The 12,588-nt window shown below is 43.6% G+C and overlaps 1 protein-coding gene across 3 annotated transcripts in view; it reads left to right on the top strand.

The window, feature by feature from the left end:
- The window catches only part of LOC111950690 (glycerophosphodiester phosphodiesterase domain-containing protein 5), a 50,279-nt gene extending 40,832 nt beyond the window's left edge, over positions 1 to 9,447 (top strand). For 2 of the 3 annotated variants that reach the window (XM_023968490.2, XM_023968491.3), the window contains exons 3-16: positions 3,570 to 3,673; positions 3,875 to 3,968; positions 4,076 to 4,135; positions 4,250 to 4,348; positions 4,468 to 4,561; positions 4,763 to 4,908; positions 5,139 to 5,221; positions 5,613 to 5,763; positions 5,962 to 6,183; positions 6,305 to 6,450; positions 6,640 to 6,787; positions 7,194 to 7,276; positions 8,011 to 8,123; positions 8,365 to 9,447. In XM_023968490.2, the coding sequence (XP_023824258.1) occupies positions 3,570 to 3,673; positions 3,875 to 3,968; positions 4,076 to 4,135; positions 4,250 to 4,348; positions 4,468 to 4,561; positions 4,763 to 4,908; positions 5,139 to 5,221; positions 5,613 to 5,763; positions 5,962 to 6,183; positions 6,305 to 6,450; positions 6,640 to 6,787; positions 7,194 to 7,276; positions 8,011 to 8,123; positions 8,365 to 8,441 (1,620 nt within the window). In that variant the 3' untranslated portion in view covers positions 8,442 to 9,447. Of the gene's footprint in view, positions 1 to 755; positions 3,680 to 3,874; positions 3,969 to 4,075; positions 4,136 to 4,249; positions 4,349 to 4,467; positions 4,562 to 4,762; positions 4,909 to 5,138; positions 5,222 to 5,612; positions 5,764 to 5,961; positions 6,184 to 6,304; positions 6,451 to 6,639; positions 6,788 to 7,193; positions 7,277 to 8,010; positions 8,124 to 8,364 lie in introns of those variants that run through there. The other variant, XM_023968493.3, reaches the window with a different exon arrangement.
- Positions 9,448 to 12,588: the final 3,141 nt, after the last annotated feature.

The following is a 12,588-nucleotide window of genomic DNA, read 5'->3' as shown; positions in this document are numbered from 1 at the left end:
GGGCACCTTATTCATCCAAGCTACCAATACTGCCCCCCACCATAAGAAGTTAAATCATCCCCCGTTTGGTGAAGTGGCTGTCTTTGTTAGGAAAAATAGTCTTCACACAGTTCGCAACGAGCCAGGCGGCCCAAACTGCTGCATATACCCTGACTCTGTTGCAAAGAAGTGACAAAACGAAATTCATGTTAGCAGGCAATATTAACTAAATATGCAGGGTTAAAAATATATACACTGCTCAAAAAAATAAAGGGAACACTTAAACAACACAATGTAACTCCAAGTCAATCACACTTCTGTGATATCAAACTGTCCACTTAGGAAGCAACACTGATTGACAATAAATTTCACATGCTGTTGTGCAAATGGAATAGAAAAAAGGTGGAAATTATAGGCAATTAGCAAGACACCCCCAATAAATGAGTGGTTCTGCAGGTGGTGACCACAGACCACTTCTCAGTTCCTATGCTCCTGGCTGATGTTTGGTCACTTTTGAATGCTGGCGGTGCTTTCACTCTAGTGGTAGCATAGACGGAGGCTTACAACCCACACAATTGGCTCAGGTAGTGCAGCTCATCCAGGATGGCACATCAATGCGAGCTGTGGCAAGAAGGTTTGCTGTGTCTGTCAGCGTAGTGTCCAGAGCATGGAGGCGCTACCAGGAGACAGGCCAGTACATCAGGAGACGTGGAGGAGGCCGTAGGAGGGCAACAACCCAGCAGCAGGACCGCTACCTCCGCCTTTGTGCAAGGAGGAGCACTGCCAGAGCCCTGCAAAATGACCTCCAGCATGCCACAAATGTGCGGTCCTGCTGTGTACTTGTGTATTGATTTTAAGAAAGGCATTGATGTTTATGGTTAGATACACGTTGGAGCAACGACAGTCCTTTTTCGCGAATGCGCACCGCATCGATTATATGCAACGCAGGACACGCTAGATAAACTAGTAATATCATCAACCATGTGTAGTTAACTAGTGATTATAATTGATTGATTGATTGATTGTTTTTTATAAGATAAGTTTAATGCTAGCTAGCAACTTACCTTGGCTTCTTACTGCATTCGCGTAACAGGCAGGCTCCTCGTGGAATGCAATGTAAGGCAGGTGGTTAGAGCGTTGGACTAGTTAACCGTAAAGTTGCAAGATTGAATCCCCGAGCTGACAAGGTAAAAATCTGTCGTTCTGCCCCTGAACAAGGTAGTTAACCCACCGTTCCTAGGCTGTCATTGAAAATAAGAATGTGTTCTTAACTGACTTGCCTAGTTAAATAAAGGTGTAAAAAAAATATATATATTTTTTTTTAAATAAAAAATCGGCCAAATCAGTGTCCAACAATACCGATTGCCGATTGTTATGAAAACTTGAAATCGGCCCTAATTAATCGGCCATTCCGATTAATCGGTCGACCTCTATTTTCAAGCATGAACTGCAACATCTCAATTGGGATTATATCTGGACTTTGACTAGGCCATTCCATAACTTCAAATGTGATGCTTTTTAGCCATTTTCATGTAGACTTGATTGTGTGCTTTGGATCATTGTCTTGCTGCATGACCCAGCTGCGCTTCAGCTCACAGACGGTTCCTTCTATTAAGGCAAGTCACCCCAAACCAAAGCATCCCCAAACCATCACACTACCACCACCATGCTTCACTGTTGGTATGAGTTTCTTACTTTGGAATGCAATGTTTGGTTTTCSKTAGACATAATTGGACCCATCTCATGCAAAAAGTTGACTGAAGTTTGCCAAAAAAGCACCTGTAAGCACCTGGATGATCATCAAGACTCTTGGAAGAATGTTCTCTGGACAGATGAGTCAAAAGTATCACTTTTTGGATGACATGGGTCCATAATGCTTGGCGAAAACCAAACACTTCATTCCACAGTAAGAACCAAATACCAACAGTCACCCATTGTGGTGGAAGTGTGATGTTTTGGGGATACTTTGCTACCTCAGGACCTGGACGACTTGCCTTAAAAGAAGGAACCATGTATTTTGCTCTGTATCAGAGAATTCTACAGGAGAATGTCAGGCCATCTGTCTGTGAGCTGAATCTGAAGCGCAGCTGGGTCATGCAGCAAGACAATGATCAAAACACACAATCAAGTCAACATGAACATGGTTAAAAAGCAATAATGTGAAGTTTTGGAATAGCCAGTCAAAGTCCAGACCTAATCCCAATTGAGATGTTGTGGCAGGACTTGAAACCAGCAGTTCATGCTTGAAAACCCACAAATGTCGCTGAGTTAAAGAAGTTCTGTATGCAAGAGTGGGACAAAATTCCTCCACACTGATGTGAGAGACTGATCAACAACTACAGGAAGCGTTTGATTGGAGTCATTGCAGTTAAAGGTGGCACACCAACCAGTTGAGTGTCAGGTGGCAATTACTTTTTCACACAGGGGCATTGGGTATTGCATAACTTTGATTATGAAATAAATGAAATAAGTATGTAATCGTTGTGTTATTTGTTCACTCAGGTTCCCTTTATCTAATATTAGGTTTTGGTTGGAGATCTGATAATGTTCAATATAAAAAATATACAACAGTAGAGAAACTTATGTAGTGGGCAAATACTTTTTCACAGGACTGTACACACACAGACACACACAGACACACACACACACACACAGTCTTGTCACGGCTGTGAAGTATTGTGTGAGACCAGGTAATTGACTACCTCAACAGAAGTAGTGTGGTGGTTACCTCAGAAACCAGACTTCATTAAAACACCAGCCCTCTACTCTCCCATTCTCCCCTGTGCATTAACTCTAACCAGCAGAAGGTGAGGCCTCACTGATGAGATTCCTAGCCTTTCCTCTGAGTGCAGTGTAAGTGTTAATGTGGTATTCCCCTCTTAACTACCACGCGTCTACACATTATCGCCAGGCATCTAATAATAGACTGTAGGAGATGTGGAAGAGATGCAGCACTAGTCTGGCCAGCATGAGATGTAAAGCTGATCACTGGTCAACTCCACCTGGCTGTGGTCTGACCTGGGCCACATTCAGTACGCAAACGTTGTAAAACATGGCAGATAGAGATGTCATGAATACAGCTGACATTATTCCATATTCTTTATAATTACTTATTTACYTTTTAGTAATTTACCAGATGCTTTTATCCAGAGTGACTTACAGTTAGTGCATTCATCTTAAGATGGCTAGGTGAGACAACCACATGTCACAGTAAGTACATTTCCCCTCAATAAAATAATTATAACTGGGAAATTTGCTATTTCGCAACCTTGTTCCCTTTCTGCATGCGCCCCTGACCTGTTTTACCCCCCTCAATCCAGTCAATTACTATGGGAGAAGTGCCTGGTAATCTGACCAGACTTTCATGCCAGTCATGCCAGAGGACAGATGAAAGGTGGAAGTTATGTTACCAATCAAAGGGGAAATTCATAAAAATTTGATTTTTATACGGTTTTGTTTCGTTTTAAGAGGTAATTTGTTTTAACTTGTTTTACACGTTGTGTGATTGTTTAAGRTGAAGGTTGTGGAACGTTATGTTAAAAGTGTTATAGAAAGTACATGTCTTCTTCATTCTGTTGTGTGTTCACCAGTGGGAATGTGCATGGTTCATCATCTTGTGCAGCACCTTCTCCCTGCTCCTCTTCTGGGCTTACTTCTGGTTGGAGGCCCACAATGACTACAACCAATTCAACTGGTGAGTGTAAGTTAGTCCTTACCAGAGTGGCTGTGAGCTGAGTTTGCACCATTGTTTCTGTCCCCCAGAAGCAGTCTCTCTTTTGAGCAGTTTTCAATTAGTAATTTAATGTGTGCATATTTCAATATCTCCTATCAGGGCTGGTCCTCTTCTTATCAAGACACTGGCTCACCTTCCACACCCTCTGTCTCTCTTTCTCAGGTTACTATACAACCGTTCTGGGGAATGGAAGGACGGCACTGTCCCCATTCTCGCAACCACCGCAGTCGGCTTTAGTTACATAACATTTTTAATGGTGAGTAAGTTTCATGTTTGGTTAAATGCCTGTACACACAGTAAAACACATGTTGCTGCTGCAGGTTCAGTAAGATATAACCTGATTGTGGCGCTGTTCGTATCCAGATTTTAGCACTCTGTCATATTTCACTGGGACAGCAGCTGAACCTCTACTGGATCCACAAGGTAGGCCTTCAAATGAACTCTGACCTACTGATGAGGAAAGGAATACCATGTTACTGTTATCCCTGCATAGGAATGTGTAGAACAAATCAAACTGTGATATGTTGGTCCCCACAGATTAGTGTGTTGGCTGCCTTGATCACCACTGTCAGTGGGGTGGTCTCCATCAGTGACGTGTGGGGGGACGAATGGGACATCATTCTTATATCGCTACAGGTCAACATCTCTATTTGTTGGTTTCTCTACGTGTGTGTGTGTGTGTGTGTGTGTGTGTGTGTATGTATGTGTGTGTGAACAAGGTTATAAAACTCCTGTCTTCCTGTGTTGTAATTCAGTCCACAGGTCCTTTCCTGCACATAGGAGCTCTGGCTGCTGTCACAGCGCTGGGTTGGCTGGTCGCTGGACATGTGATCCGTGCAGGGAGAACCAGTAAGTATTGGGTTGGATTTTGATTGGCTTTCACTGTAACTCAAATCAGGATACCAATAATATCAATATTATACATTATTACATTACTTCATGATTATTATCATTATAACCATAAAGATGTTTGATAATGAACAATGATTGCAGCAGCAGTCAGAAATCTGGGAACTAATGTCCTCACTCTATGGTCTTCCTCCTTCCCAGAGTTCCACTTGATTGTGCTGCTTGTCTACCTAAGTGTCCTGCTGGTCCTCTACATGGCTCCCCTTGCCATCACCTCACCCTGCATCATGGACAGGAACAGCCTCAAACCTCGACCTGATGTCATTGGAAGACGGGGGGCTCCAATGGTGAGTCCGTGTCCCCCTACAGAAATATCTTCTTGCCCCCTACTCTCTAGTCGCTTCATGTAGATCCTAAGGAATCTCCACATGTATTCGGCTGCTAACCTATTTCCTATTTCATTAAAGCTGAAATAATTTGCCTTTCCACCACTAGCTCAAATGACTGCCATCAAATTCTAACAACACCTGATAACCCATTGTACCTCCTGTGTGTGTGTGTGTGTCCTGTGCTGTAGCTGGCTCCAGAGAACACCCTGATGTCCTTCAACAAGGCCCTGCAACAGGGGGTCAGCTCCCTGGAGGCCGACGTCTCCGTCAGGTACCCAACCATACTCTACCAGCCAATAACCTAACCCCACCCTACCACCTTAATGTTAGGAGTAATGAGTTCTCTACAGTAGACCGGTAACGACGGGTGGGCCTTTCTGTAGTGAAGCCATAGCAACATTCACAGCGTGTAAAAGGTTATGGAGAAAATCTAAACACCCCCATTCTGACCCTGCTTTTGATATAGTCAACTTGTTTTAAGACCATTTTAATCTCACATCCATTCCTTTTCACTAGTGCATTATAGCCTGTTATTACAGGCCCATTTTAGTACTCCCATTGCCACAGAACCTCTTTATTTTATTTATGAAAGCAGTGACATAAATGACATAAGTGTTACTGGTTCAGTGATGTCAGTCTGTGTTCCCAACTGTCCTCTACAGTCTGGACGGGGTGCCCTTCCTGATGCGAGACCGCACCCTGAGAAGGACCACTAACATCGCCAAGGTCTTTCCAGACAAACAGCACGAGGACGCCTCTCTCTTCAATTGGACAGAGATTCGCTCTCTAAATGCGGGGCAGTGGTTTTTGGAGGTACCTCTCTCCCCTCTCTCTCTCTCTCTCTCTCTCTCCCCCTCTCAATGGGTATATGTCTCTCCCCCTCCTTGTATTGCTCTTTCTCTTAGTCTCTCCCCTTCTCTAGTCTATCCTTCCCTCTCCCCACACCAAGTATATTTTTTCACTCCACTTTGCATCACTTCATAAAATAAAACACCTCTCTTCTCTCTCCAGAGCGACCCCTACTGGACGGTTGGGTCTCTGACAGGGAGGGACCGGAACCGAATGGGGAATCTGACAGTGTGTAGCCTGGTAGAGATGCTCCGCCTGACAGCCAGGGCCAACCGCTCAGCCCTGTTAAACCTCCATAGACCTCCCCCAGAACACCCACACTACAAGACCTGGATCATGGACACCCTGTGGGCCGTCCAGAGGTCTGGGATATCACAGAAGAGGGTGAGGAGGACTTTCTGTGTATCTATCTGTCACTGAGTCCTTAGCAACATTGGTAGAAATGTGTAAATCAAAAAGCAGGTCCAGACTCTTACCCTGTGTCTTGTGCCCTGTGGTTTTTTAGGTGACATGGACCCCGGACACAGACAGGGGCCGTGTCAGGGGGCTGCAGCAGACCTCCTTAGAGAAACTGTCAGTGGAGGAGCTCAGACACAGGGGCATCAGCAGCCTCACCCTGCGCTACTCACAGGCCAGTAACAAGGACATTCAGTAAGACATACTACTGTTACTCTCAAACTCTAACCCTAACCATTCACCTGCTGGGATTGTCCAAAATGTTATCTGGGAGGTCCAAACATGTCATCTAAAAAGTCCTAGAATCTTATCTTAAACCCTAACCTCACCCTGCGTTACGGTTACTCACAGACCAGCATGTCCAATAACTATTTATCTTTGTAGGGACTTCCTGGTGAACAACATGAGTGTGATGGTGTACCCGGTGAATGAGCCGTGGCTTTACTCAGTGCTGTGGTGCAGCGGAGTGCCTTCTGTCTCCTCCGACGCCCCCCAGGTCCTCCGCAAGGTGCCCTACCCCATCTGGCTCATGGTAAGAATCTCCGTCTACACCACTTCATTGCAATAACTACACTTTTAGTACAGTATAGACATATGGAAGATACCCATGAGTGTAACAGTACATTTTCTATGACTGGGTACCCCTTTTAACTGCTACAGTACAGAGGCAAGGCAACACAGAGAGGCTGGGGATCGCAGGGGAGAGTACAGATAGTGACTAGGGAACAGCAGAATAGCTGGGTAAGAGCGAAGTGAGGCACGGGYACACAGCAGCAGACCCAAGGACACAGCTCGAGACTAGGACTTAAAACTCAAGTAGTTTCATTCATGTTCTGATCGTCATCGCATGTTCATCATGATAAGAGGTATAGTATATTTGTGGTGATGCTGCGATCTAGTGGTGGATGTTGGTTCTGAACAACTGTTCTTGTTTACAGAGCCCATATGAATACTGCTTAGTCTGGATCACCTCAGATCTTGTCTCCATCGCCATAGTTACAGGAATATTCATCTTTCAAAAGTAAGTTCCCATTTTCCATTACGATCAAACTGAATCTCCTTTCATTTAGCTGTGAATGGTTGTGTATTTGCAGCATACCCCTCACCCTCACACTTTTGAGTATTTCCAGAGTATTGTAATAACACTGCAAAGTTCTCTACTACACTGATCCGCGAATAAAGCTGGATGCACACACTTCAGTGATATGTCTGCTCTGCTCCATTGTCTAGTCTGATGTACTAAGTGTTTCTCAGGACTGTTGTGTAAATGTAAAGGTCTGTGTGTTCTGAACTTTGTGTTGCGTAGCCTTCTGCTTCTAAACTGACGCTTCTGCTCTTTCCCTTTCACTGCCCTGTCTCTCTTCTCCTCATCTGGCAATTTCTCTCCTTCTGTTTGTCCATATCATATTTTTTTCTTATGTCCTCTTTCATTCCCTCCTCTCTCTCGTTCTTCCCTATTTGTCCTCTGTTCTGCCTGATCTGTTCCGACTGATTTTGTTCTGCCTGATCTGCATGCTACGTTTCTCTGCTGCACTCTGGCGTCTGTCAGCTATCACTTGATCAGGTAACTGGGGTGACTCCCATGTTGCTTTGTTGTTTTCTGTCCTTGTGCTTTACTTGTGTCTGAAGCTCAAACGCTTGTACTCAGTGTACACTGTTTCATTTAGATATGTATTCATCAATATGTATTCATCATTTGACTATGTTTATATTGACTCTAAATGTGTCTCTGACGGTGCGGTGTCGCCRTGTCAGATGGAGGATGAGTGGCATGCAGAACTACAACCCAGAGCAGATCATGCTGAGTGCTGTGACACGCCGGCCCAGCCGAGACGTCAACATCATGAAGGAGAAACTCATATTCTCAGGTCCGTAATAAATCAAATATAATATAGGCATTTAGCAGACACTTTTATCCAAAGCAACTGACAGAACTGTTGGAAGTTGACACGGAAACATACAGTATAATCAGTATGTAGCCCATACATGTATCAAACCCACAACCCTGATGTTGCCAGCACTATTCTCCAACTAACCCACTGAACCAAATCAAGAATGGAAAAGAGTGAGGGTCAAAGTTGAACTCTTCTTTTTTCTCTRCTTTTTTAGAGGTAAGCAATGGAGTAACCAATACAGATGAACATTTATATCCAGAGAATGGCTATGACATTGGGCAGTACAAGTGAGCTGTGTCTGTATACCTGGAGAATGGCCAGGACAATGGGCAGTTCAGATGAATTGTCTCTATATCCTGAGAATGGCAATGCAATGCGCAGTACAGATGCGTTGTCTCTGTACCTGTTTGAGCTGGTTGTGCCAACTACACTTATGACGACATCACACGGAGACTGCAACAGACAGAATCACAATGGCTGCTACTTTAAACTTAGATGTTTCCCGCCAACATGTTAGAACTTTGAACTTCTAAAAGTTGTGAATGTTCAATGTTTTGAAGACTGTTGATCTACTTGCTGGAGTGACCTTTTTAAAAGTTGTATTTCAAGCTCTGAAGGATCATGGGATGTTTTTTCTTCTCAACTTTTTCTAAATATGACTTTTTGTTTTTCAGTTATTTTCTTTTCCCTCTGAGAGGATTGTCATGGTTTGGTGTTCTAAATACACTGCTCAAAAAAATAAAGGGAACACTAAAATAACACATCCTAGATCTGAATGAATGAAATATTCTTATTAAATACCTTTTTCTTTACATAGTTGAATGTGCTGACAACAAAATCACACAAAAATGTATCAACCCATGGAGGTCTGGATTTGGAGTCACACTCGAAATTAAAGTGGATAACCACACTACAGGCTGATCCAACTTTGCTGTAATGTCCTTAAAACAAGTCAAAATGAGGCTCAGTAGTGTGTGTGGCCTCCACTCAACGCCTGGGCATGCTCCTGATGAGGTGGCGGATGGTCTCCGGAGGCATCTCCTCCCAGACCTGGACTAAAGCATCCGCCAACTCCTGGACAGTCTGTGGTGCAACGTGGCGTTGGTGGATGGAGCGAGACATAATGTCCCAGATGTGCTCAATTGGATTCAGGTCTGGGGAACGGGCGGGCCAGTCCATAGCATCAATGCCTTCCTCTTGCAGGAACTGCTGACACACTCCAGCCACATGAGGTCTAGCATTGTCTTGCATTAGGAGGAACCCAGGACCAACCGCACCAGCATATGGTCTCACAAGGGGTCTGCAGGATCTTATCTCGGTACCTAATGGCAGTCAGGCTACCTCTGGTGAGCACATGGAGGGCTGTGCGGCCCCCAAAGAAATGCCACCCCCACCATGACTGACCACCGCCAAACCGGTCATGCTGGAGGATGTTGCAGGCAGCAGAACGTCTCTCACGGCGTCTCCAGACTCTGTCACGCCTGTCACATGTGCTCAGTGTGAACCTGCTTTCATCTGTGAAGAGCACAGGGCGCCAGTGGCGAATTTGCCAATCTTGGTGTTCTCTGGCAAATGCCAAACGTCCTGCACGGTGTTGGGCTGTAAGCACAACCCCACCTGTGGACGTCGGGCCCTCATACCACCCTCATGGAGTCTGTTTCTGACCGTTTGAGCAGACACATGCACATTTGTGGCCTGCTGGAGGTCATTTTGCAGGGCTCTGGCAGTGCTCCACCTGCTCCTCCTTGCACAAAGGCGGAGGTAGTGGTCCTGCTGCTGGGTTGTTGCCCTCCTACGGCCTCCTCCATGTCTCCTGATGTACTGGCCTGTCTCTGGTAGCCTCCATGCTCTGGACACTACGCTGACAGACACAGCAAACCTTCTTGCCACAGCTCGCATTGATGTGCCATCCTGGATGAGCTGCACTACCTGAGCCACTTGTGTGGGTTGTGACTCCGTCTCATGCTACCACTAGAGTGAAGCACCGCCAGCATTCAAAAGTGACCAAAACATCATCCAGGAAGCATAGGAACTGAGAAGTGGTCTGTGGTCACCACCCTGCAGAACCACTCATTTATTGGGGGTGTTCTTGCTAATTGCCTATAATTTCCACCTTTTGTCTATTCCATTTGCACAACAGCATGTGAAATGTATTGTCAATCAGTGTTGCTTCCTAAGTGGACAGTTTGATTTCACAGAAGTGTGATTGACTTGGAGTTACATTGTGTTGTTTAAGTGTTCCCTTTATTTTTTTGAGCAGTGTAGTATGCTATTATAAGACTGAATTCACTCTCATGATAAGTAGTGTGTGTCCTCTCCTATCGATGTGTGAAGGACATTTTGCATCATTGGGAATGTACACTGTTCTTGCATTGTGGTTATACAGGTATGCACATGAAGGGCATTCAATAGTCAACATAGTCCATGTTGCAATCATATTTTCTCTGCCTATTCTGTCATGCCATGATTGGTTTGCTTTAGGTTGAAGTTATTATATCCTTATCTCTTCACGTGGCTGCCTTTTTGTAAAGTAGTTTCTAGGTATGTTACAATAAGAGTCTGTTGCAGGGGCAGTGTGTTTCAGTACTTATATTGTTATATGACACAACTCCTATAAATAGTATTTCAGGAACAGTACCAGTCAAAAGTTTGGACACACCTACAGTACTCATTCCAGGTTTTTTCTTTATTTTTACTATTTTCTACATTGTAGAATAATCAAAACTATTAAATAACACATATGGAATCATGTAGTAACCAAAAAAGTGTTAAACAGATCAAATATATTTTACATTTGAGATTCTTCAAAGTAGCCACCCTTTTCCTTGACAGCTTTGCACACTCTTGGCATTCTCTCAACCAGCTTCATGAGGTAGTCAATTGGAATGCATTTCAATTAACAGGTGTGCCTGGTTAAAAGTTAATTTGTGGAATTTCTTTACTTCTTAATGCATTTGAGCCAATCAGTTGTGTTGTGACAAGGTAGGTGTGGTATATGGATGATAGCCCTATTTGGTAAAAGACCACGTCCATATTATGCCAAGAACAGCTCAAATAAGCAAAGAGAAATGACAATCCATTATTACTTTAAGACATGAAGGTCAGTCAATACGGAAAATTTCAAGAACTTTGTAGGTTTCTTCAAGTGCAGTCTCAAAAACCATCAAGCGCTATGATGACTGGCTCCCATGAGGACCTTTGCTGCAGAGGATAAGTTCATTAGAGTTACCAGCCTCAGAAATTGCAGACCAAATAAGTGCTTCACAGATTTAAAGTAACAGACACATCTCAACATCAACTGTTCAGAGGAGACTGCGTGAAATAGGCCTTCATGGTCGAATTTCTGCAAAGAAACCACTACTAAAGGACACCAATAAGAAGAAGAGACTTGCTCTGTCTTTGTGAGACGCAAAGTAGGTGAACGGATAATCTCCGCATGTGTGGTTCCCACCGTAAAGCATGGAGGAGGAGGTGTGATGGTGCTTTGCTGGTGACAATGTCAATGATTTATTTAGAATTCAAGGCACACTTAACCAGCATGGCGACCACAGCATTCTGAAGCGATACGCCATCCCATCTGGTTTGCGCTTAGTGGGACTATCATTTGTTTTTCAACTGGACAATGACCCAACACACATCCAGGCTGTGTAAGGGATATTTGACCAAGAAGGAGAGTGATGGAGTGCTGCATCAGATGATCTGGCCTCCACAATCCCCCGACCTCAATCCAATTGAGATGGTTTGGGAAGAGTTGGACGGCAGAGTGAAAGAAAAGTGCTCAGCATATGTGGGAACTCCTTCAAGACTGTTGGAAAAGCATTCCAGGTTAAGCTGGTTGAGAGAATGCCAAGCGTGTGCAAAGCTGTCATCAAGGCAAAAGGTGGCTACTTTGAAGAATCTATAATATAAAATATATGTTTATTTGTTTAAAACTTTTTGGATTACTACATGTTTCCATATGTGTTATTTCATAGTTTTGATGTCTTCACTATTATACTACAATGTAGAAAATAGTAAAAATAAATAAAACCTCTTGAATGAGTAGGTGTGTCAGAACTTTTGACTTGAACTATATGTGGATCATATGTGAAAATAAAGCAATAGATGTGTCCCTTTATCTTGGGGAAACACGACCGTGTAGTTGTACATCATATACTATGGATATTTTGGATTTTATTTTTACCTTTTATTTTTACCATGTCCAAATGTACTTACTGTAATTTTTAAAGTGTTTCTAGTCGAGTTTAAACCCCATAATTGTGTGAGTTGGCAAAACAAGTATATTTTTAAATTGCAGTGTTTCACAGATCTGTTCCTTAAAAGAGTCATGATTGTGCTATTATAAACGTTTCTCCATCCATTATAAATGGCACACTGCTAACAACAGAATGGTCAAATCTGTTCAGTTTAGGATTATACATTTAGGAATAAATAGGCC

This window comes from Salvelinus sp. IW2-2015, linkage group LG23 (assembly GCF_002910315.2).
Source record: "Salvelinus sp. IW2-2015 linkage group LG23, ASM291031v2, whole genome shotgun sequence".
Taxonomy (NCBI): domain Eukaryota; kingdom Metazoa; phylum Chordata; class Actinopteri; order Salmoniformes; family Salmonidae; genus Salvelinus; species Salvelinus sp. IW2-2015.
The sequence above is the reverse complement of the archived record's forward strand: the minus strand, read 5'-3'. Positions and strand labels throughout refer to the sequence as shown.